The sequence below is a fragment of the Danio rerio genome, chromosome 23 (assembly GCF_049306965.1).
Source record: "Danio rerio strain Tuebingen ecotype United States chromosome 23, GRCz12tu, whole genome shotgun sequence".
Lineage (NCBI taxonomy): Eukaryota > Metazoa > Chordata > Actinopteri > Cypriniformes > Danionidae > Danio > Danio rerio.
The window spans coordinates 1,815,434-1,842,760 of record NC_133198.1 but is presented as its reverse complement, the minus strand read 5'-3'; the positions used below and the strand labels follow the sequence as shown (position 1 = coordinate 1,842,760).

Here is a 27,327-nt window from a genome sequence, read left to right as displayed (position 1 = left end):
GGAGATTAAACAGTTTCTTTACTGGCATGGAGATTCATACGATACAAGAAACGCACAGCCGAATATCTGCATCTTCACTGAAACGTCACTAATATCTTTGGCCAAACGGATCATTGAGAACTTAAAAGTAACAGCAGACGTGACCAGAACATTTCTCTCCATCAGCATGCAGTGAGGCCTTTATACAGAGCTCTTTGTTGAAATGTGAACCGTTATTCGTCTCACACACAAACACTGACACACACACACGCACGCACGCACGCACGCACACACACACACACAAAGAGGCTGAATATTTTTAAAGGGATAGTTCACTCAAAAATCAACATCTGCTGTGGTGTTTTTTTTTTGTGTTTTTTTTTTCAGGTGAAATACCTCTAAATTCCAACAATCCTCTTCACTGTAGCTCTCTAGTGTTTTCTGCAGTATGTAGAAAAGAACAGCAGGAACATTCCTCAAAGTATCTTGGTTTCATTTTTGAGTGAACTATCCCTTTAAGTCCTATTAGGTCCAGCTCGTGAGTTACATGTTCAGAAATTGCTCTAAGGGGTCTCTAAAGTGGTACAGTTAGTATGTCACACACACTAGTACAGTATATATGGTTTACGGGGACTCTCCATACATTTTATACAGTAAAAAAAAAACTCCTATTATATGCCATAATCCCTCCCCTACCACTAAACCCAACCCTCACTGTAAACCTGTGGCAAAATCTGAATGTCAAAAGACCCTGAAGTATGATTTTTAAGGGTTTTGACTTACAAGGACTCAAGGCCTGTCCTCATAAACCACATCAATGCTGTAATACCTACAGTAGGCCTTACTCATGTCATTTTACAAATGTCTGTTCTTGTAAACCACCAAAACCAGTACAGACACACACACACTCAGACTGGCTCCTATATCCCAGTGGGGACTCTCATAGATGTAATGATGTTTCTACTATACAAACTGTATATTCCCTCCCCTCCTCCAACTGTACCCCTAAACCAACCCTCACAGCAAACAATCTGCCCCTTTACATATTTAAAATACTTAATTCTGTCTGATCTATAAGCATGTTAACCCATCAATTCTGGTGCCCGCAGTGACACAAGTCCCCATAAGTCTGTGTGCATTCAGGTTTAAGTCCCCACTGGGAGATAAAAACAAGTACACACACACACATATCAGAGAGACAGGGCAGTGACCAATGGCAGGATCAGGCTGAGCTCAGACTCCAGGTCGTCAGTTTTGTGGACAGGGTTTCCACGCAGGTCCAGTCTGGTCAGTTTGGTGCAGGTCGCCAGTGTTTCCAGATCAGACACTTTGCAGATTTCTAAGACATAGGTCAAGAAAAAACATTAGAGGTCCAGTGAAGTGCTTTTTTATTCAGTGTTTAACGTAACCTCAACTGAAACATGAAGACAGGGTGGGACGTAGAGTAGCTCCTTCCCTTTTAAAAAACACCAATAGTGTTTGGTTTTTCTCACAGCTCAGAAGATTTGATGAAAAACTAAAGTATGAGGTGACATAAAAAAAAAAAAGTGACTTCTGCCTAAATGGGTCCTTTTAGTGACTTTTGCTTTTAATTCAAATGAGGTTGAAATCTTTTCAGAAGAGGGTGGAGCTACAAATGCCTGTGTGTCAGCATAATGGCAATATGTATATATATATATATATATATATATATATATATATATATATATATATATATATATATATATATATATATATATATTTATACAACAGTTCTGTCTGGTTCTACAATCTGATTGGCTGATAGCCGTGCGATATTCTGCAATATCAGAACTCCTACAGCCTCTTTACCCTTTGTGTATTACTCCGCCCACATACAACCAGCAAAAAGCAGACACTAAAGCTCTAAAGTTTAAAAGACGCACGCTCAACTGTTTAACTGTCAGCTTATGATTTGAATCTGGAAGAAAGTAGTTCTTCATACAAAAGAGTTTTTGAGACTCTCCATGTTTGATTTTGTTTTTATACACAATTATGCCGTCAAACTGTTGTATAAACGCAATATCACACGAGTAGCAGTGCGATATGGCTGTATATCGGCACTGGTGGGGGCACTAAGGCACGCCTTCCCAACGCACGCCTCCCACCAGTGCTGATATACAGCCATATCACACTGCTACGAGTGTGATATTGCTCATATATAAATATATATATATATATATATATATATATATATATATATATATATATATTATATATATATATATATATATATATATATATATATATATATATATATATATATATATATATATATATATATATATATATATATATATAGTTAAGCCTTTAAATGTCACTTTAAGCTGAATACTAGTATCTTTAAAGAATATCTAGTCAAATATTACGTGCTGTCATCATGACAAAGAGAAAAAAAATCAGTTATTAGAAATGAGTTATTAAAACTATTATATTTACAAGTGTGTTGAAGAAAATCTTCTGTCCATTAAACAGAAATTGGGGAAAAATATAAAAGAACTTAACTTTAACAGGAGGGCTAATAATTCAGACTTTAACTGTATTTCTTATTTGTTTGTTTTGTTTTGAGAAAAGGATACTGTTGTTCTTCAGAGAAACTTCCTCTAGCTTAGGCAGATGATAGAGACCCTCCAGACTTTCGATGGCGTTATCATCAGCCTCCAGCACCTGCAGAAACACACGTCAGTGTTTACAGCGCTGCTATTACTGTAATAGACCCTTTTCACACGACCTGTTTAATGATCATCAGCATCTTAAATCCTAGAAAGTTTTTAATATTTGTGAATTTTTTTAAATAAATGTGAAAAGGGTCCATAACATGCCGAAAACACACATGATGAGCATTAGCTTTACCTCCAGACACTGTAGCATGCTGAACTGAGGCGGCAGATGCTGCAGCTGATTGGACGACAGGTTGATGTGTGTGACCAGCAGAAGCTGATCCAGGTGACACAAGGTGGTCAGTTTCTGTTGCAGGAAAACAACACAACACACAGATGCTGATCTTCTGTTTCAAGAATTTAGGATTTATTTTGAACGTTCAATAAAATAACTACGATAGTATTAACCCTTGTGTGCTGTTGGGTCATTTTCATCCACTCTGGGCTAACCTTGAGTGTTAATTTGGCCATCGTTTTCTCTGTGTTTCAGCAAATAGAAAGATTTTTGCTGACAAAATTTTAGTTTGGCATATATTTTGGGAGAATGCTTTGAAAATCTTCAAAAACTCAACAATACACTCAAATTTCATTATGTTGGGGGCTGCTTTTGCCCCATTGACCATTAGAATTACAATTTTGATTGCAAAGCCATGACAGCATATAAGCATGCATTCTTGATTGTTGCTGCTTTTCATTGTTGGGAAGAGAAAAATTAGTAGTTTGCTATTGGTAGATCTCATGTGATTGACAGGCAAATCCCGCCCTCACACCATAAAGCACCAATCAAAGAAGAGATACAGATGAAGAGGAAGTTATTTTGATTACAATTGCACATGAATAATAATAATAATAAAAGCTAAACCCCTCCACACAGATTACTTATTTATATAATGAACTCCTCAATATTTTATAAATAAGAATCGCCCATTTTGATATATGCTGAAAGAGGATTAGTGAGCTGTCGATTAAATGTAAGAAAATATCTGAAGTATGTATGAGTGCTCGGTGTGATGCCTGTGATAGTGACTGTGAGGTGAAACGCTGCTATTTTACTCATCAGGGTGTGACTGATGCTGTCAAAACTCTGTGTTTTTGCTGTGATTCAGCAGCTCTCTGAACAGACACACAGATATTTCTGGATTTTAAAGCAGATCTATAAATCTATTTCTTAACCCTTTAAAGGCACACCCAGAAAAAAAAAACATATACAGTAACAGCAACATTAAATGCAATACACCCACAACAAATACTTTCATTACAACTACAAACTGTTGTAATGTATTTTATGGAATAATAAATAACATTAAGGTTACATTTCAACTGGATTTTCTAATGGATTATGCCACAATAAAAAAACTAAGCAAGAAAAAATATATATATTAAAAAATGTAATTAAATTATTTATATATATATATATATATATATATATATATATATATATATATATATATATATATATATATATATATATATATATATATATATATATATATATATATATATATATATAAATTATTATTTTTCTTTTTGCTCTGTTAAACATAATTTGGGAAATATTTAAAAAAGAAAAAAAATTCAAAGAGGGGCTAATAATTCTGACTTCAGCTGTAAATGCACACATCTTTACAAATACACTATATCAATTTTAGCTATTTCAACTTTATCAAATTCAACTATTTCAACTATATACATTTAAATTATATAAATTTCCTCTATTCCAACTACATAAATTTAATCTATTTCGACTATAGAAATTTCACCTATTTCGACTAATATTAATTTCATCTATTTCAACTATCAATATCAACTATATTAATTTCAACTATATTAATTTAAACTACTTAAACTATTTAAATTTCAACTATTTTAACTATATTTATTTCAACAATACCAAATTAATCTATTTCAACTGTTTCAATTTCAACTATTTTAACTATGTTGATTTCAACTATATACATTTCAACTAAGAATTTTTTTATATTTCAACTACATAAATTTCAACTACCTCAACTATATCAATAGCAACTAAAAATTTTAACTATGTAGATTTTAACTATTATAAGTATACAAATTTCAACTATACAATTTTCAACAACTGTATAATTTGCAACAATACAAATTTTAACTACTTCAGCTATATAAATTTCAACTATATCAACTATATTTCAACTATATCAATTTCAGCGGGTTTGCCTTTCTCACCTTATTGGAGAGGCTGAAGACGCGCACCTCTGCATACTCCATTTTCAGGATGGTGTTTTCAATCAAAAACTTACTGCACAGGTCACTGTAGTAGGAGGAGCGCATCGCATCCACTTCCTGTCAGACGAAACAAATAACAGGACGTTTTGAAAACATCATCATAATACAGTGAAGAGTTGCTGATTTGAGCAAACACTCAACAATTACTGTTCAAATCCAAAATGTAATTCATTACTGTAGTATCAGTCAAATTCCTGACACTCAGAAGCCATTACACTTCCTTCCAGAACACTAATCTTGGGCTGACAGAATCATAGTTTACTGTGCTATACTGTACTATACTTTATCAACTATATTAAAATCAACTATATTGCAACTATGCCAATTTAACTACTTTAACTAGATCAATTTCAACTATTTCAATTTCAACTATATTAAAAATTTTAACCAATTCAACTACATAAAGTACACCTATACCAATTTCAACTCTATAATTTCAACTATTTCAAATTCAACTAATTTAATTATATCAATTTCAACTATATCATTTTCCACTATTTCAATTTCAACTAATTCAACTACATAAAATTCAACTATACCAATTTCAACTATATCAATTTCAACTATTTTAATTTCAACTCTATCAAATTTCAACTATATCAATTTTAACTACGTCAATTTAACTACTTTAACAAGATCAATTTCAACTATTTTAATTTCAACTATATTAAATTCAAATATTTAAACTATATCAATTTTAATTATTTTAACTAAATTAATTTTAACCAATTCAACTACATAAAATTCATACCAATTCAACTTTATCATTTCAACTATTTCAACTAATTTAATTATATAAATTTTATCTATATCATTTTCCACTATTTCAATTTCAACTAATTCAACTACATAAAATTCAACTATACAAATTTCAACAATATCAATTTCAAATATTTTAATTTCAACTCTATCAAATTTCAACTATATCAATTTTAATTATTTCAACTATATCAATTTCAACTATATAAGTTTCAACTATTTCAACAATATCAATTTTCATTATTTCAACTATTTCAATTTCAACTATTTCAATTTCATCTATTTCAATTTCAACTATATCAATTTTAACTATTTCAACTATATCAATTTTCATTATTTCAACTATTTCAATTTCAACTATTCCAACTACATCAATTTCAACTATATCAATTTAAACTATTTCAACTTTCATTATTTCACCAATTTCAATTTTCATTATTTCAACTATTTCAATTCCAACTACATCAATTTCTACTATATAAACTTCAACTAGTTCAACTACATAAAATTCAACTATATAAATTTCAACTATTTTAACTACAAAAAAGTCAACTATTTCAATTTCAACTATATCAATTTCAATTATTTCAACAATATTAATTTTAACTATTTTAACTATATCAATTTCAACTATATCAATTTCTACTATTTCAATGTCAACTAATTCAACTAGATAAAATCCAACTATACCAATTCCAACTATCAATTTCAGCTCTAAATAGTTTTAACTACATCAATTTCAACTATATCAGTTTTCAACCATTTCAACTACATCAATTTCAACTATTTAAATTTCTACTATATCAATTTCAACTAGTTTAACTACATAAAATTCAACTATAATCAATTTCAACTATTTCAATTACATTCTACACAAAATAGTAATAGCATCATCAATAATAACATCCAATCATTCGCTTTCCCATGTATGTGGGTTCGTTCGTTCATTTGTTGGATCATTCCTTCATTCAGCAGATTTAAAGCCAACACAATCAAATAAAACATGCTTGATGTAGTGCTTTTACAAATAAAGGGTGTGGAAGGACTTTTACTAAGTACTAAAAACTAGTGGCTAATCACGGAGTGAGCGATTCTACTGGGGGAAAAAAACAATCTGATCCCACCGGTTGGAGAATTTAAAGAGGTTTCTTTTACCAACATTATGGGCTATTTTCATGAAGTTTGTTTTTGTATGTAGATTATTTTCCATTTTCCAGTTGTTATTAATGTATAAACAAAGCGACCGCATCCAACATTGCACACTTTCAAACTATATAGTATGTTAAAACAGTATGCAAGAGAATTCATGAATGGGAATGAAGCAACTGACATGGGTAGGTCACGTGATAATGACTAATGGCGGATGTAGTACGTCTGAATTCCATCCATACTACTCTCATTCATACTACTGTATACAGAATGTACTTTTCTGATGGATGAGTAGTGAATTCACTAAAATGTAGTGCCTACTCGAGGAGTGGGTGATTTTAGATGCAGCCTTTGTTGGTTTTAGATTAAAAAGGAGGTATTGAACATATTTGGGCATTAGTCAATAGTAATTGGTCAGTGTCGAGGCTCTCGTGGTCTTACTTTAAGGGTTTGAAAATGGGTCAGAGTCTCTTTCTCATGGCCCAGAGGATCCAGAGCTCTCATCAGGAGGATGATGGTCAGCAGACACCCTTAAAACACACACACACACACACAGTCACAATACTTACTCTTGTTTGGCTGCAAAGACACAAATGCTATGTGAAGTATGCATGCACAACACACACACACACACACTTACATTTGTTCTGAGGTTCGAGATCCAGCAGCTGATTGCAGGACTGAAGCTCAGCCTGAAGAACTGAACTCTTCTCTACTGACAGCTCACTCCTGCACGCACACAGAAACATTTGAGAGAGACATATACACGCACATATAAACACAGAAACACACATATTGATACACACACACTATAGAGAAACAATCAGACAGACACACACACAGACACGCACACAAATACAGAGAAACACACACACAGATAGACACAAAACAGACACATGCATATATACACACACAAACAAACACAGATATTGATATACACACACCATACAGGGCAACACAAACAAGCACACACACACAGGTGAGATTATAACATTTGATAGCAGTGACTGAAACACACCCAATAAACGAATGTGAGCAAACTGGAATCCTGCGCAGTGATTGACAGGCTGTGGGCGGGACTCAAAGCAGCCAGACGATGTTTACCCAGAGCTGTGATTCCTCAGCTCAGCTATTTCACTGACGTCTGCTGTCAGTGCTAAAACTAAACACTCACTGCAGCTTCAGTGATCAAATTACAACTACAAACTGGTTGAGCGCGTCAACTGTGAATAAAAAAAGTAACTCTGGGAGCCCCAACTGGCTATGCACCTCCAGCTGTTAGTTAGAGTGAAAGACGCAAGGAGGAGCTTAAAGATAAAGCCCCGCCCACTACTCAATATTCTGCTTCATGGATAGATGTCATCATACTGACATAAAAGTCTGCAGCAACTTCCAGTTCACAAAGACTTTATGAGTTCTTTCTTTTTAAAACCATTCAGACCAAAACATTTAGATATTATTTAGAAATGTCTTTATTTAAATAGGTAGCTTTCTAATATACATATTTTGGGACTTTTAAATAGTGATGGTGAAATGAAGCTTTCTGAACCAGTGAAGAACTCGACTCAATTGTATCGGAAAAAGGTTCGTTACTCGAAGCTTTCTAAATCAGAGCTCGATGAGGACCTCTTCTGGTGAAAGTGTGGGAAAGCACTGTGTTGCCATAATGTCAAATGTTCACAACTGACCAACTCATTCATGTAGTAATACAACAACAGCAATATAAACAATTACTCAATTACTGTAGTTTTTACATAAGATATATTACATTACACAACTGATGATTGTAGTAAAATCCAAGGTATTCAAAAGTTTATCATAATACAAATAGTCCCGCTCCAAGCGAGGATCGAACTAGCGATTCTTGATTGAGTGGCGAGTGCTCTAGGAGGAGGCTATGTGAATGATGCCTCAGAACTGCACTCACCAGATGGTCTCTGTTAAACACAATACTACGGTATGCGGTGGTTTTCTTTAAAGATAGTTGTAAAAAAATACGCTAATACACTTTAGTATTGTTCAAAACCTTTTTACTAAAAAATACTATTGTAGTTTAGTTTAATTACTGGTGTGTGGGACTGGTGCAGTGCTTTGAAACAAATGTATGTAATAGACGCCAATTCTCTCGCTATACACTTTACTATGAGGGTGTTTAAACCTTTGAATCAAAATTCGAAGCAGTCACGTGGGTATAGGCGAAAATGAAGCTTCGGACGTCACTGATCACGTGATGATGGCATAACAAATCAAGCTCCGGTAAACTGCTTCACTGCGAGATGTATCGTTTTTTTGATACATGCTTCGAAGCCTACTACTCACTACTTTTAAATTTAATTATTGATCACACACATGTGTATATATATATATATCAGCTGGTTGGCTGGTTTTAGCTGGTCAGGCTTGAAAATGACCAGCAAAATCCAGCTAAAACCAACTTGATCAGCCTGGTTTAAGCTGGTCAAGCTGGTTTTAGCTGGTCATCTCCCAGCCTTACCAGCTAAGACCAGGCTGGAAATGGCTGTAAACCAGCCTGGAAGTGGCCAAAACCCCTCTAAAACCAGCCTGGTTGACCAGCTAAAATCTGGATTTTTCAGCAGGGATATATATATATATATATATATATATATATATATATATAGAGAGAGAGAGAGAGAGAGAGAGAACGAGAGAGAGAGAGAGAGAGAGATTGATATATATATATATATATATATATACACATTAATTCATTTTCTTTTTGTCTTAGTCCCTTTATTAATCCGAGGTCGCCACAGTGGAATGAACCGCCAACTTATCCATTTTTACGCAGCAGATGCCCTTCCAGCCGCAACCCATCTCTGGGAAACATCCACACATACTCATTCACCTGTACAGCATGTCTTTGGACTGTATGGAATGATTGAGTGGAAACAGTGAACTGTTTGTCACACACACACACACACACACACACACACACACACACACACACACACACACACACACACACACACACACACACACACACACACACACAACACACACACAACACACACACACACACTTTCTCAATCTAAAAAGGAGAGCGCTTCACCTTCAGATGACAGAGATAAACACTTTATATAGAGTAATAGTTGAGTTTTACCGCAGTACCTGAACAGCTCCTGATCAGTGGCGGAGTCTCTACACCAGCTTTCAGCACAGCCTGAAAACAAGACACACAACTCACACACACTCTCTATTGGTTAGAAGTGTGTGTGTGTGTGTATGTATGTAAGCGTGTCTGTTTGTGTGTGTGTGTGTGTGTGTGTGTGTCTCACCCGTGTAGAGAGCACAGTCTCTGTGTGTGTGTTTGTCTGTCCAGTGAATGGTCAGGTTGTGTTCATTACTGGTGTCACTGATGGAGCCGGCAGGAAGATCACACAGCTGACAGACACCGTTAAAGATCTGTACGAGTGTGAATAAATAAAACTACAGCAAAACTGCAACTACTGTTTAACAAATTCAGATTTTTTTACAGTATTTCCTATAATATCATTTCTTCTGGAGAAAGTCTAATTTGTTGTATTTCAGCTAGAATAAAAGCAGTTTTTAATTGTTTTACAGCCATTTTAACATCAATATTATTAGCCCCCTTTAGCAATATTAGTGTTGGATTGTCTCCAGAACAAACCACTGTTATACAATGACTTGCCTAATTACCCTAACTAACCTATTTAAGCCTTTAATGTCACTTTAAGCTGTATAGAAGTGTCTTGAAGAATATCTAGTCTAATATTATTTACTGTCATCATGACAAAGATTAGGTGTGACCTGCGCGTGCAGAGTGTTTGCCATCAGAACTTTGTACTGTATTTCATTTAAGATGAAGCTGCTGAAGTGAAGGATACCCAGACAGGACTGTGGCGCAGACGGGGATGTGCATTTCTCCACTGCACCTGTTGAGGCTGACCGTCCAGAACCAACATCAGACCCACTGACCCGGCCTATGAAACAAACACACACAGACGCTTGCACGTGATGTAGAAAAACAGCAGAGGCGCACTGCTCAAAATGCTTTTCCTAAGCCCTGCTCACACTGTGGGATTTTAGCCACGATTTAAGCCTGATTTATACTTCTGCGTCAAGTGACCGGCGTAACCCACGGCGCATGCACACGCATGGCTGTGCATTTATACTTCTGCTGCTGTCTCTGTTGGTCTGCATTAACACTTCTGAAACGCTAGTTGGCAGTGAGGTGTAAATGTTCCTCTGTGTCGAGTTTCTTCGCTGTTGTTTTGCTTTTCCTGAACACTTCCGGGATGTACAAGTCAAAGCTCAAACTCGCTCATTTTGAGGCAGGAACCGGCAGACGTGCAGCAACTTTAACTATGAGGTAAACACAGAACAAAACTTTCCATCCGGAGCTCCTTCACGGGACTCCACACTTGTAAACAATCGCTACACTGGGTTCGCGCCATTCGCGCGGCTCTCGGTCCCGCCCAGACTCGTCAGCCGACCAATCACAGAGCTTGCGCTACGCGTTGTTGCAACGTGTAGTTACATTTTTTGAGAGGTGCACGTCAGTGACGGCGACGGCCACGGCGAAGGGCTATGCGTCAGCGCCGTAGCATACGCCAGCATTTGACGCAGAAGTATAAATCAGCCTTTAGTCACCCAAGACGCATTTAAGAAACCCAAGGTTAAATCTGTGATCTTTGATTGTTGGTTTGTCATGTTTATAGACAGCTGCTTAATCAGGCATGGGCCCTTGTAAGATTCTGACTTTAACCTTGGATAAAATAAGTTATTTTTTAATGTTTGGGGGCGGCACGGTGGCGCAGCACTGTAGCCTCACAGTAATAAGATCAGTGGTTTCAGTCCCGGCTCTTTGTGGAGTTAGTATGTTTAATGGTTATTTGTGTTTAGTTTTATATTGCAGTGTACCTGTTACCGGAGTAGTGTAATCTGTGGTTCACATTAATGACCACAATGGATATAAGTTTTGTTTTTAAAAGCTTATTGTGTATATCCTTGACAAATTATTCTTTTTTTATTGTCATCATGGATTAAGGTGTGTGTGTGTGTGTGTGTGTGTGTGATGTAAAAGCTGACATTATGATCTCACCAGGGGTCAGTTCTTCGTACGTGGATTACTCAGTTAGCTGGATTTGGATATTGACGATTTGACACGATCCAGGATCGTTTCGTTCTTCAAAACTAATTCGAGAGTTGTTGTCATAGCAACAGTTCTGGTAGCTCAAACCTGGTCGGGAGCAGGTTTAATTCATATAAACAGGATTAGATCCGGTCAGTTCAAGCAAAGATAATACAGAAAGTATGTGCCGAATTCTGATATTTTCTTACAGTAGTAGTTTTATACACTTGGGAAAATAGTAAATATTTTTTTACTATATCTTTATGAAGTTATAATTATTAATAAAATAAAAGTGTTATTGTTATAGATACGAACTTTGTAGATCGCTTTAGTACAATTTGTGTATGATAATAGAAATGCACAATATGTGACTTTTTTAAAAGCAATAATACATTTATGCAGTCATGAACATATTTTGACAGTTAATATGACGGTGATTTGATGCTTCATAAAAGTTGCAGACGGCTTTACCAATATCAAATTGTTTTTGTAAACATCCAGTTATTCTTTACAACGATTAAAAAAAACCAACTTCAATAATACTACTCTAATAAGGAAAATCTGCTCTAAATGTAAAACTAAATAAATTGCTCTTGACACATGAAAGGGCCAAGCATGCAGCCCAAAATAAGGTGTAAGTTATTATTAAATTGTCTGGAATGTTCATCCATTTTAATTTGATTCACGGACTAGTTTGAAGAACCAAATTAGCCAGAGATCAGCTATCAAGATGAAATCATCTTAGATCATTTTAAAGTACAAAAAATGGACCCCTGGTTTGTAAAAGAAAACAAAAACAAACACAGCAGGCATTTGTGGACCTCACCGGAACACTCTGTTGTTTCCCTCCTTCCTGAATGAATGCGTTCTCAATGCTAAGCGCGCAGAGTTCAGACTAGCGTTCTTGGAATATCAGACTTCGACTGCTGAGAACAAACTTGCGGACACAAGCTCCTCAGATGGGATGGCAGTGCAGTTTCTAACGTCTCTCTCCTCACCCTGACTACACCAGTTTCACTGTATAATCATTCATTCATTTTCTTTTCTGCTTAGTCCCTTTTTAACCTGGGGTTGCCACAGTGGAATGAACTGCCAACTTATCCAGCATATGTTTAACTCAGAGGATGCCCTTCCAGCTGCAACCTGTCACTGGGAAACACCCATACACTCTCATTCACACTCATATACTACATGTGGGGTTCTGTCGGTGACTTACGTGAACAGGTTTGGAGAAGGCGACGGAAACTCTCTCACCCTCCCTGCTGACGTACACACAGCTGATCATCTCCTCTCTCTCCGCTACACACACACACACACACACACACACACACACACACACACACACACACGCACACACACGCACACACGCGCACACACGCACACACACGCACACACGCACACACACACAGTGAGAATACATGTTTTGTCAAATATGCAGGCCAAAACACACACACACGGAGACACACACACAAACACACACACACACACACACACACACACACACACACACACACACACACACACACACACACACACACACACACACACACACACACACACACACAGTGAGAATACATATTTTGTCAAATATGCAGGCCAAAACAAACACACACACACACACACACACGGAGACACACACACGAAGACACACATAAACACACACACACACACACACAGTGAGAATACAAGTTTTGTCAAATATGCAGGCCAAAACACACACACACACACACACACACGGAGACACACGCACACAGAGACACACACACACAGAGACACACACACAAACACGGAGACACACACACACACATACACACACACACACACACACACACAGAATACAAGTTTTGTCAAATATGCAGGCCAAAACACACACACACACACACACACACACACAGTGAGAATACATGTTTTGTCAAATATGCAGGTCAAAACACACACACACACACACGCACACACAGAGACACACATATATATATATATGGATATATATACACAGACAGGCACACACACAAACACACACATACGCACACACCCATATTCACGCACGCACACACCAAGAGAGACACACACCTCTGCCCAGCAGCCAGCGGTAGTAGAACCAAGCGCTCTGGTCATTGGGGTCAGTGAAGAAGGCATTATGGGCCAGCTCATACTCTAGTGAAGTCAAAACACACAATAAATTTTTTTTTACATTTCCACTGTCGGGCCAGTTGTCACACAGGGCTATGCTATGTGTTTATTTAAGAGCTTTTATTTGAGTGCATATTGTGAATGCTTCACCTTTCAGCAGCTGCTCCTCGCAGACTCTGTGCGAGTGACTCTGAGGCGAGGCGGAGGGGGAGGGGCTTGTGTTGTGGGCGGAGTCCAGCACCGGCTGTGGGCGGAGCTGAGGTAACAGTGTGCTCCTGTAATGCCAGCTGGAGTAGTTGGAGAAATTGGAGCCAATCAGACGGTCGGTGAACTGCAGCTCCTGCTCCACGGAAACGCCAGACTCCTTCACCACCAACCGGCGGTAATCCCAGCAGTGGACTGAGGGAAGACACAGAGACACACCAATGTGAAAGCCTGAACAGCAAAAGAGTTGTTTCTTGATCACTGTCTGTGAAGAAGATTTTATTCTCTCTGTATGAAGTATTTTCTAAGTGTAAAGCAGTTAATTTTCTCTTCACAAAATGTATGTAGTGTTTGCAGCAAACATGCCAGCCTGTGTTAAAAATACAGTGATGTGTCTGTGTAAGATGAGTACGCCTGCACAGGTGCAACACTAGGAGAAGGCTGAGTGACTGATTGTGTAGAATAACTGAATATGTAAAGCACTGATCATATATGTTAAATACTTGTATGAAGCTATATGTGTCAGAAGTTAGAATGAGTAACATATTATCAAGTTATTATCCTATCATAACAATGTATGTAAACACTTAGTTCCTTTGCATAAGTTGCATCTATACTTTGCTGACATAGACCTGTAACATCTCTGCTGACATGAGCTAGTGGGCGGAGAGCCAAGAATAGCAGGACCCCTTAGACTAGAAAACCTATTCAAAAATGGTCAAGAGTTAAAAAGAGACTTAGGGGTGTGTCAAATAATCCTCTATAAAAATTGTAACAAACATAGATATTTCAGAAGGTGTCCAGGAGAGACTCTGGGGTCTGCTCTGCTCTTTCTCGGCTTTATTATGGAGAATAAAGTCTATTTTCTGATATTCAAAACCTCTGGTCTGATAATTTCTAATTGATAAGACGTCGAATTTACGACATCTGCAGGATCTTAATGGCCCGTTTCCACGGAGTGGTGTGGTACGGTACAGTTTAGTACGCTTTTAAGGCCATTTCCATTGTCAAATGGTAACTAAGGGTGCTTTCACACTTGCCTTATTTAGTTTAATTGAATCGCACAAGAGTTCATGTCCCCTTTTGGTACGGTTCGTTTGGGCAGGTGAGAATGCAGCAATCGTACTCGAGTGCGCACCAAAAGCGGACCAAATAAGCGTACCGAGACCTGCTTGAAGAGGTGGTCTCGGTACGCTTTCAAACGAACCCTGGAGCGGTTCGTTTGTGGTGAGAATATGATCCGTACCAAAACAGGTCCAACCGCAAAAAGTACTGCGCGTTTTGGACTAATTCAGCTGCCGTAGGCCGATGCGCTGTGCATTATTGGATATGGAGGAAAATATTTGCTGACAGCGCTTTACCAAGAGAGAGAGAGAGAGACAGAGAGGAAAACATTACCTGATGGATCGTTGGTAATATTTCCGCACGATGAGCATGTCGCAGTTTAGCTAAATTAATTCACGCCTCCTCCTGAAGTGACGAGCGATACATTAAACACTGTTTTCCAGCCGCGGCCGCGCTTCATTTTCGTAATGTATAGTTTGTCTAAAGCAGGGATACAATCAGCCAGCGCAGTCGTCCCTCCAGAGTAAAAGGTTTATAAGGACTAAGCTATTAATTTATAATACATTAATTAATACATTAACATAGAAGTCAGGTGGGACAACAAATCACATCCAAGTAGTGATTTACTGTTGAGTGGTATCGGTGCGTGGTATCGGCCTTTCATGTACGATAAGAGTACGAGTATTTTAACCTAGTATCGACCCCATACGCAAACTGGTATTGGTGCATCCTGTGGAAATATAAATTTATATCATCTAATTTCAAATTAACAATAATCTACGTATAACTAAAAAGTTATATTCCCTGGTTTTTAATTATATTATTTCATTAACATTCCAGCTAGGAGGGACATTACCTTTTGTCTTTCTGATCACAGGCTAAGCCAAAGTAATGCAAATTGTCAGTTTCACAGCATGGGGTGTCTATTGTTTTCTCTTTTCGATCAAATGGTCAGGCGGTTTCTGTCTCCAGAACATGATGAGATTAGACCTGAGAAGCAGTTTACCCTGCCGACCACAACCCTTAATTTGCATACTTTGTTTAGCTATATCCCCTCCTCCTAAGAACACAATATAGCCATGAAATCTTTGTCTTAATTCAGACTAATGCAGACTTGTGTGAGACTTGTAAAAGAACTTGCAGACTGCGGACCTCTAGTAGGCTCTTGCAGACACATCTTAAAGACGCTGTATGACTGCAGATTAACCAACACGTCTCAATAAAGGAATTCTGCTTGTTTAGAGTCTCCTGGACTGGGTTCTCTCTTCTTTTTTCATCTCATTTATTTTTTTTTTTACAACAATCCCTAGTTCCAACACTGCTTCAACCCACTTACCTGTAGGTCTCAGACAAGCCTGAAGGACTCAATTAGTTTGATCAGGTGTGTTTAACTAGTGTCAGAACTAAACTGTGCAGAGCTCAGAGTTTGACAGCAGTGCTTTAGCAGTTCGCCCAGCATAATTCTGTAAATTCATTCATAACGGCATCAAAAAGTCTTCTGAGTTGGTGAAACCTGCAGAAACTCTGTGTATGAGAGTCTTACAGTTGCGTTCGTCCAGGCTGAGGCAGCGGTCGCAGAGGCCCAGCTCGCGTGTCCAGTCGGGCTGCGGGAGACGAGTGTTCACCCAGCTGCGGTGGTGCCAACAGCCGTAAGATTTGGGGTTGACTTTCAGACAGGCCTCAATGAAGTGCAGTTCAGACTCGTACAGCTTCTGCACCTCATCCTTCTCTCTAGAGGACGACAGACAGATATTTATCTCAGCTGAAATAAAATCAATAATAAAACCTCAAATGTGCAGTTCCCTCATGAATGTTTAGCCCTCCTTTATGTTTTCCCCCAATGGGGTATATGCCGAAGCATGCTAATAGGACTTTTAATTTGCCAGGGTTAATCGCTTCCGGCGAATTGAATGCCAGTGCAAAATCCGGTGCGTTTAAGGTCTGTTTTCTTTCAGCGATCTCCACTGGCTGAGTGATATCCGATTTAAAGTGGGTCTCAGATTGTACAAGAAGCACTGCATTAAATTACATTTCCCCCGCCATGTCTTTATAATATGAGCATTTATTTTACCCCAGTATATTCAATGGAGCTTCTGCGTTAGCCTGCCGATTCTGACGGGCGAGTGCGAGTAAACAGCTTTTTGTCTCGTTTTACACTTGAGCAACTAAATAAATGCTAAAGTTTATTAACTGAATGTATTTTAATGACATTACAACATTGATGCTGTATAAGGAACCGTATAAAATGGAAAGAAATTCAGTTAGGGTAATTAGGCAAGTCATTGTATAACAGTGGTTTGTTCTGTAGACAATACAACACAAATATTGATTAAGGGGGCTAATAATATTGAGCTTAAAATGGGATTAAAACAATTAAAAACTGCTTTTCTTCTAGTCGATATAAAACAAAGACTTTCTACAGAAGAAACAATATTATAGGAAATACTGAGAAAAATTCCTGAATCTGTTAAACATCATTTAGGAATTTTTTTTTTTAAATGCACTCGTTGCGGGTGGAGGGATACACACAAATAGTCTGAAAGAGTGCTGATACTGGCGGAATATCTCATGCCTATCAGCCAATCACACTCCGGCGTGATCTTACCCCCTCAAACTTCAACAGAGCCTTCAGCCAATAGTACGAACTGCTGAACGTATCACTGCCACTACCCCACACTTCAAGAACTCTACTCTTCTAGAGTGATGAAAAGGACTCGCAAAATCACTCTGGATGCCTCGCACCCTGCACACTACTTGTTCAAACCGTTACCGTGTGGTTGGCGCTTCAGGTCACCAAGCACAAAAACAGCAAGACGCAGGAAAAGTTTCTTTCCTCAGGCCATCTACCTCAAGAACAGTTAAATATCCCCCCAACTGCGCAATAAATATGTGCAATACTTATCACACGCACACAGCACCTTACATCAATATACAATGCAATACTTTCAACATTTGCATTTGTACACATCAGCGTATAACCTGTATATTTATAACAAATCTGTACATACAACTCAACATCCAGACTTTCTTGACTAACTGCATCTCCGTTTAAAGGGACATGAAACCCCCTCGTTTCAGCAGGGTGTTTTCACACCTCTACTTTGGAAAAAGTCAGAAAAGTGGGCGTGTCCAGCTTTGTTTAGGGGGGAGTGTCGGAGGAACTAAAGTGGGATGGTGTGGGAGTGTCTATTTGGGCGCGCGCGAGTTTCAGTCAAAATACTCACACACAGGAGAAAGTGATGGTGTTTAACCTACATGGACATCTGTAGTGGAATTATTTGCCAAATTATTAAATGGTGGACTTTAACTGCAGTTTGGCTCTTTCATTCAGGGAATTCATTCATGTCCCTCGCGACAAATGTGATATTTGATTCGAGGAGCTGCTCTAAGCGTGTATTTTTCATGCAATGTTTGATACCGCACGGCGAATGAGAGAAAAAAACCCTCCGCATTTCCCGGAAACTTAGATGCACACGGCAGGTAGTGTCAGAAAGCCGCGTGTGTTATTCCGGTCACTAAATGCGGTAAAAACCCTACACAAGGTTAAAGTTTGGTTGTGATGCTAACATGTTTACACTCGGTGCTATAGTTAACTTAGTTCGATACGAACAAACTGAATAAACAAAGAGCACTGGTCGCTCACTTACCAAATCTGTAGAGACAGGACAATCACCAGCAACTAGAGCCGCGTCTTTATTAAGAGGAGACTACAAGCGAATCCGGATCTCAGCGTTTGCAGATGAGAACAGCTCTCAGGTAAACAATAATCCTCCTTAGACACGTAAGTTATTGTTGTCGAGCGTCGCGTACACTGTTAATCCACACGTGAGTCTGAGCTCCAGCTGAGCTCTCACAGAGAGAAAATGAAAACAAAACTTAACGGCAGCAAACTATAAAAGCAACACTTCACGCTTGTTTTGCCAACACAACGTGGCGTCTCTGTCGTCTAAACACTGTGACAGTAATGAATATTAATGAAGTTGCACAATAGAGCGCGCTGATTGGTTTGAACGAAGCCTTACTCATGCATTAATGCATCACACTGTAAGACGTAATAAGACACACTCTGGCACAGACGCTCAGTCTGCACGCTGGAATACATGCTATTATGTCATGACCGTGACGCAGCTTCAAAAATTCGTTTCAAACCGGAAGTAGGAATTTGCTTGAAATAACGCAAAAACAACCAATTTACACTTTTTAGTGAAATATAGGTGTCCTAATAGTGTTTTTAGCAGTGTGGGACACATATGCCACTGTCAACAGCTCAAAACATGTGCTTTGGTGTTTCGTGACCCTTTAACGTTTATCGTATTTCTGTTTTCCATATTTATTTTGTGTTGTCACTTTATGTACACTGGAAGCATCTGTATCTGTGGGTCTTGTCTATTTACTCTGATATTTAGTTCTGGATTCTGCTCCTGTGATTGGCTGGACCTTTATTTTCTTTCTCTGAATGCGGTTGAGGGTACTTGGCGGTGTTTCTGAGATAAAACAAAGGCCCTGGCTATAAGATAAACACACACACACACACACATTAATATGTGGTGTGTGTTCAGCAGGACTGTGTGTGTGTGTGTGTGTGTGTTACCGCAGCGTCTCCAGATGCAGCAGCACTTCTCTCCTGTAGTTCCAGAGTGTGGCGAAGTCTGGGTTTGAGGACAGAAGCTGCTGTGTGAGATCAAGAGCCTCCTCGTCATGTTCTCCAGCGCTCCTCTAAAACACACAGGCTTCATCATCAGCTCAAACACCACTGACCACACACACACACACACACACACTCAAGCACGCACAGCTCTGACCTTCTTCAGCACAGAGTCGCGCGCGCACACAAAGGCCTTCAGCTTCTTCTCTCTCTCCTTCCTCTTCTCCTCCTCCTGCTGCGCTGTCGTCTTCACCTTCACACGGCCGTGCTGACCATCAAACACACACATGATTCCTCAAACCACCACACGTTAAACATTCCTCCTTACATAATCAGAGGAAACCAGCAGAGAAACACACACTCACCATAATTCACCAGCGGATGGACAGATCTGCAAAGGAGAGAGAGAGAGAGAGAGATCAAGCTTTAACAACCTATTAAATACAGATACTATAGATGCAGATTAAGTCAGAATTATTCGCCCCCTTTGTTTATTTTTTCCCCTAATTTCTGTTTAACGGAGAGCAGATTTCTTCCACACATTTCTAAACATAATAGTTTTAATAACTCATCTCTAATAACTGATTTATTTTATCTGTCATGATGACAGTAAATAATATTAGACTAGATATTCTTCAAGACACTTCTATACAGCTTAAAGAGACATTTAAAGGCTTTTATTCTAGCCCATATAAAACAAATAAGAGTTTTTCTAGAAGAAAAATTATACATCATCTTATTATATTTTAGGAGAATCCTGTGTTTCTAGTAAAAGCTTTTTTGTGCCGTAGAGAAACGAAATATTAAATGAGTAAACAGTGGGTGTGGCTTGTTTTATCTATTGTGAGCTGATTGGACGTAGTAAAGTAGGCGTTTCTTTCTGAAGGGCTGGGAAAAGTGTTTGGGGAGAGTTATAACAACCTAATGCCTAGTTCACACTAGAGGATTTTAAGCCCGATTTGGAAGTTAACGAGCTCGCCGACAGATCGGGCTGTGATCGGGAAGAAATCTGCGGGTGCTCGGCGCTCGCCGCTCTTTATGTGTGAACTACTGAACAACGCATCAACGAGGCTCGCTGACGCGTCGCCGACACCTCGCTGACAGAAATCCAACATTCAGCATGCTAAATATTCCAGAGCAGTCGGCCGACTCAACCCCACGTGTGGTCTGATGTAGTGACGAGCTGCAGCCAATGAGAGAGCATATCAGCATGAGCTTTCTCAGCAGAAACATCTGTGATTGGTCAGAATGGGCATCGGTGCACTCGCTTCATTCTGTGCTAGCACAGACATGAGAGGAGGATATATTAACATTGCTCAATGCTCATTCTGACCGTTCTCATTTAAAACGCCATATTGTCACAACATATTTACATTCAAAGTTGTTATTGAGATATTAAAATTAAGCTTTGAATGTCTGGCATCATATTTAATGACACCATTACCCTAAAAATATCATCTTTTTTTGGTAATACAGCCTATAAATATGTAGTTAAGATAATAAACAATTTCAAACAGGAGCTATTTCACAGCACAGAATATGCTGTTTTGAAAGATATCTGAAGTATATCTGAAGTAAATTGATGTTTTTGCCATCAGAAAGTTTTGTTTATGTTAGCAGGAAGTTGCCAGGCAAGAAAATGCACACATATTTAAAGTCACAGCGAAAAGTATCAGACATGCATGCAGTCATTTTGACCAATATGGTATTTTAAGGCAGAAATGCTCAGTTCTTTACTGTTTTGAAAAAAAAAACAATGTCAGAAAGAAATACACTGATAGTTAGAAAGCGGCAGGGTGTTATAGATATGTTAGTTTTATTTCAAAGAGTTATAAAATTACAAAAATTAAAAACTCTCTGTGTATCTATCCACTGGAACCTGCAGATGAGTGATTAATGTGCTGATAAATCAGCTGATTTGACGATGTTTTTAAATGCTTTCTCCAAAGCTTGAAACGCTGTCAGTGATGTCATCAGCACACAAGCAGCCAATAGTGTTCAGCTTTTTCTGACGACTCCTCCCTCAAAATTTTATTGGCTGTGGTTTGCTAGCTTGAATGAGCTGATGGGGAATGAGTTGTTGTCAGATCCTCTAGTGTGTGACCCCCCTCTTGTGGATCATTCACAGAGTGTTGCGTAGTGTGAACACCACAGAGATTAAAAGACACAAAGTCAAGTCATGTAGTGTGAACGGCACAGCGATCTGCTGATGTTTAAAATCCTGTAGTGTGAACTAGGCTTAACAGACTCCTCCTGCTCACCATCACTGTTGTCAAAATCGACAGCTGAAGGGGCGTGGTTAAATATGTTAGCCCCGCCCAATTCCTTAGACAGACCAAATCTGAGGATTTAACTGAAAACAAACAGGAAGTGCATTTGCTGATTTCAGTTAAAGATTACAAGACAATGACATGCACAGATGAACTGTTCACCACACAACTAGCAATGCGAGCTGACAAAATTAATATGGCTAGTTTTGATTTCATGTGCACTTTAAGACAGATTTCGCCGGGAGTGTGAATAATTTTGGATTTGTAAACTGCTCTTTGAGATATATGTGAAAAAAAAAGCATTTCTATTAAGATGTATATTAATGATCATCATAGTTTAAGACGTGTGTTTTTAACTTCAGGAAGAGATTTGTAATAAACTTATAGTGACAACGCAGACGGATGGAAACTGTTCATTCTGTTTACATCACCCAGAGACATTGATTCATCTTTTTTATGATTGTGAATATTAAAAAAAAAATTTTGGGAAGATCTATCATTGTGTCAAAAAAATAAATAAAAAATCAGGTTTTAGTTGCAATTTGACCCCCCAAAGACGTTATTTTTTATTTTGTTTCAAACTATTTTTCTGTGGAATTTTTATTGAATCATTTAATTTTGTTCTGTAAATTTCATGTTCATAAATGCAGGTTAAATAACTCCAAACCTTGTTTAAATGTTGCTATTACAGATTTTCGTTTGTATATAGAATCGCTCCAATATATTAAGAGCGAAAAAATTTATAAATACAATTATTGTGACAAAGAAGCTGAAGTTAATTAATTTTAAAGGTTAGTATTCTTACTGTCAATTGGTTAAGTTAAAATATTATCATTGTAAAGATGTCTATGTTGAATTGTCTTTTTATTTGTTTAATTAATGTAGTTTATTTTTTAGATTATGTTATTAGTTACTTTTGTATTTTTTGGATGTCATGTTTAAATTGTATATTTGTTGTTCAATAATAATAATAATAATAATAATAATAATAATAATAAAAATTAAAAAAAAAAGAAATCTAAAGGGGGGCGATGATGGTCCGGAAGTTGTTTTCATGATAAAAGTCCTATAACCATTAATTATCATGGTTTTTTTTTAAAAAGCGGAAGTGACAACCTGCATGCTTTGAATGTTTATATCTTCTAAACGCGAATTTTGTCAGTGTTTTGGAGCACGCCAGCTAATACGTATCGCTAAAACAAACATTTCGATAACATCTAATAAGAAAACGTCATTTTAATTTCACAGGACCTTTAAATATCCAACGTCTGAATATGTGAATATAGGACAGAGTTATGGCATGTGTTCACATTCATTCGTTGATCAGATGCAATTTGGGTTTTAGCTGGGGAAAATATAGGGGGAAATCTTTCTTCGGGTCCAGTTGGACGGTGATGTGAATTCACGTGACACTGAATGGGTTGTGTGATTAAAATTGAGTGTATTTCATTTGACAGCATGTGTATTATTGACCCAGCAGTATCAGAACAAAGCTCATATTTCATGTGGATATAACCCCAGCACACACTTTCTGCAGTTAATCTGTATATAACACACGAGTTCAGCTCTATACAGCGCGCGCAGCACAGACTGCATCTGAATGATGGATCTGTCACTCTTCTGCATCATCACTGCAGCTTTATAGCCTGATTTCTGCCTTGACACGCGGCTTCACTCGCACACAGACACAACACATATTCAACAGCTTTACATAATCAAGAGTTTGTGTTTTACCTCGGTCTTTGAATGCAGACTGAGCTGGATATGTCGTAAATGCCGAGCTGTAATTCAAACAAGTTTTCCGTCGCCTCAAAAAGACGTCATGGTCATGTGTGCGTCCAGCAGCGCCCTCTATAGAAAAGAAAAGACGCTGCATCTCTGGTACATCATGCACATTACTAAAACAACATTACATATGTGTAAAATATTTATTATTATTATTATTATACATTTATTATACATTAATTATACACATGTAAGAAGTAATAATTCGTTTAAAATGTATAATAAAATAGTCTACATACATACATACATATATATATATATATATATATATATATATATATATATATATATATATATATATATATATATATATATATATATATATATATATACTCAATGGTTAGTTAAATAGGAATATAATGAAATTATATATAATACTATATTATATTAAATATTGTACATATTAAATTATGTCTCATGCTGATGTCTCATACTGACTATTCATTTATTTATTATATCTTTAAAATATCTAAAATAATAAGCAATATAATAATAATATTATTATTATTAATCAGGTTAATTTGCTGTCAAAATTATATTTTTTAACTTAGAAATGTAAACTAATTTACAATAAAAGCTGCATATTTTTAATAATTTATTTATTATAATTGTTATTTTTAGTTATCATTATTGTTGTCGCTATTATTAGAATTATTATTCCTATATTATTTATAAATTGCGCATAGATCCGATCACATCACTGCCCCTATGGGCAAGATATAAGACTTAAAATAAATATATGTAACTACTTTTTTAGAAGTCTACCGAACAAAACTAAATAAATAAATATATATTAAGACATATTTAAATAAAATAAAAGTCACAGGTTAGTTAAATATGAATAAAATTAAATAAAATAGAGATTTATTTCAGGCCTCCTCTAGGTGGCAGTAGTGTAAAAGGCAGACATCTCTTCACTGTCTGGAGTGTTTCCCACAAATGAAGCTGATATATCGGTTTTCCGTCAGATAGAGTTGTGTAAATGTATACAGACTTTCACACACTGTTCATTCAGATGCCAAACACGCACATCCATGTGTTTTATATTGTAGATAAAGTCCCAAAAGAGGCCAGATTCGACACGATTATTTGCCTCAGCATCATCGCGTCCTCCGAGGGAATGCGGACATTGTGAGGCAGTAAACCAGGAGTCATCAGAGAGCTTTCATCTGCTCTCACAAGCACTATCCTGTTACATATGAGTGCTAAACCAGTGTTTTTCAGACCCAAGAAGGAATTTGATGATTAAATATATCAAGAAATCTGATCTGACAGAAATCCCATTGAGCCCTGTTAAAGTCACTCTCTGAAGACCAAATGTGTGTATAAAAGTGGAGACAAGATTCTCATAGTAATCAGTCAAGTTTGGTGATGGAGAAATCATGGTTTGGGGTGACATTCAGTTTAAGGGTGTGCGGAAGATCTGCAACATCAACAGGCTGAGGTATCAAGACATCTGTGCTGCCCATTACATTACAAACCACAGGAGAGGGACAATTCTCCAGCAGGATAGCGCTCCTGCTTATACTTCAGGCTCCACATCAAAGCTCCTGAAAGCAAAGAGTGCTTAAGGATTGGCCAGCCCAGTCACCAGATATCAACATTATTGAGCTGATGAAGGAGGAGGCGTTGGAGATGAACACAAAGACTCTTGATGAACTCGGAGTCCTGCTGAAGGCTTTCGTCTTCATTCCAGATGACTTTATTAATCAGTGATGTGAGTCATGTCAGAGATGTATGGATGCAGTCCTCCAAGCTCATGATGGAGTCAGACACAATATTCATTCTGTCTCCACTGCAGCAGCACTTTATATTCTATACTGGACATTATTTCTGTTCAAGACTTTTGTCTAAGCAAAGTCAGACTTTACTGTCCTAATTATAGAACTAAAAATCAAGGCATGATCAGATTTTATTGTGGTAAAATAAGTGTAATCTAGAGGCCTTTCATATAAGACACTTCTGGTACCAAATGATCAACTAGAAGTCAGCTTATTATTTGTTCCTAAAACTTGGATAGGAGATAAGCCTTTTGTCAGGTGGTATTTTAACAGGTTCTCGAAGTATTTTGTAATTCAGTTCGTGTCTGATTCACAGTTGTTTTCCGTTTATTTTTGGTAGAAAATTGTAAACTGTGGTAAATTATAAAAATGCAGCAGCAGTTCAACATATTGACATTTTAGTACTTTAAAACAGTATATTTTATCTGTAAAATAACAGAACAAGTGCTCTAAGTTTATCAGGTTTTTGTACCATAATAACACAGACAACAGATCGCTTCAAGCTATTAAGATGTCAATACGTCACTTTTTTCAAACTTTCCAACCTCAAAAGCTACATGTATAACGCAGCCACTCATGCACACATGTTTTGGTCTTGTATAAAGCTTAATTACTTCTGGGACACTATATTTAAAACTAAATCTGGTTTTCTGGGTATATCCATCTCCCCTTGCCCACTGATTGCCATTTTTGGAATTTTGCCTAATCTTACAAAAATACAATCTGATTGCATAGCTTTATTGTGCTCCAGGCCAAACGACTAATATTGCTTAAGTGGAAGGATCAGAAGCCTCCAACCCCAACACAGTGGATCCGTGATGTCCTCTTTTTTTGTTAAGTGGGAAAAAATAGACTATCTAGGGGATCATCTAATCAGTTTAAGAAAATTTGAGACCCATTTAGGAAATATATCCAAGAACATGTTTTATTGTCAACAGACCAAGTCCTTGTTCCAGCAAATTCATTCATTCATTCATTTTCTTGTCTGCTTAGTCCCTTTATTAATCCGGGGTCGCCACAGCGGAATGAACCGCCAACTTATCCAGCAAGTTTTTACGCAGCAGATGCCCTTCCAGCCACAACCCATCTCTGGGAAACATCCACACACACATTCACACACACACTTATACACTACGGACAATTTAGCCTACCCAATTCACCTGTACCGCATGTCTTTGGACTGTAGGGGAAACCGGAGCACCCGGAGGAAACCCACGCGAAGGCAGGGAGAACATGCAAACTCCACACAGAAACACCAACTGAGCCGAGGTTCGAACCAGTGACCCAGCGACCTTCTTGCTGTGAGGCGACAGCACTACCTACTGTCCAAGAGGTCTGCATTCCTGCGGCTGATTTCTGCGGTGTGGGAATAAATTTCCGAATTAAGGAATTTTAGAAATTTTAGTTTGGGACGGGAGTGCGCTGACTCCCGAGCGGCCTGTGTGTGTGCTTGTTGCTTATGTGTGTGTGTGTGTTAGTGCGCGCGAATGAGAGAGAGGGAGAGCTTTGT

General features: G+C 37.7%; 1 protein-coding gene across 2 annotated transcripts; it reads right to left on the bottom strand.

The window, feature by feature from the left end:
- On the bottom strand, nt 1-24,081 carry rabggta (Rab geranylgeranyltransferase subunit alpha). 2 transcript variants are annotated; one of them, NM_001076663.2, is made up of 17 exons: nt 23,986-24,055; nt 20,347-20,372; nt 20,139-20,249; nt 19,928-20,052; nt 16,880-17,067; nt 14,218-14,466; nt 14,008-14,091; nt 13,154-13,236; nt 10,691-10,786; nt 10,121-10,226; nt 9,954-10,005; nt 7,468-7,556; nt 7,269-7,357; nt 4,860-4,976; nt 2,851-2,964; nt 2,577-2,664; nt 1-1,318 (listed from the first exon to the last, which is right to left on the bottom strand). In NM_001076663.2, the coding sequence occupies exons 2-17, from the start codon at nt 20,347-20,349 to the stop codon at nt 1,170-1,172; spliced, it is 1,743 nt and encodes a 580-aa protein (NP_001070131.2). In that variant the 5' UTR covers nt 20,350-20,372; nt 23,986-24,055; the 3' UTR covers nt 1-1,169. The 2 variants fall into 2 exon arrangements, with proteins under 2 accessions (NP_001070131.2, XP_073794821.1); XM_073938720.1 differs by having other exon boundaries at nt 2-1,318; nt 20,347-22,334; nt 23,986-24,081.
- Nucleotides 24,082-27,327: the final 3,246 nt, after the last annotated feature.

Excerpts from the sequence above, each read along its gene's own strand:
- rabggta (XM_073938720.1), bottom strand. Across the intron at positions 17,068-19,927 it reads CTGCATCTGGAGACGCTGCG|AGAGAAGGATGAGGTGCAGA; the intron begins GTAACACACACA and ends GTCGTCCTCTAG. Across the intron at positions 7,557-9,953 it reads ACTGATCAGGAGCTGTTCAG|GAGTGAGCTGTCAGTAGAGA; the intron begins GTACTGCGGTAA and ends GTGTGCGTGCAG.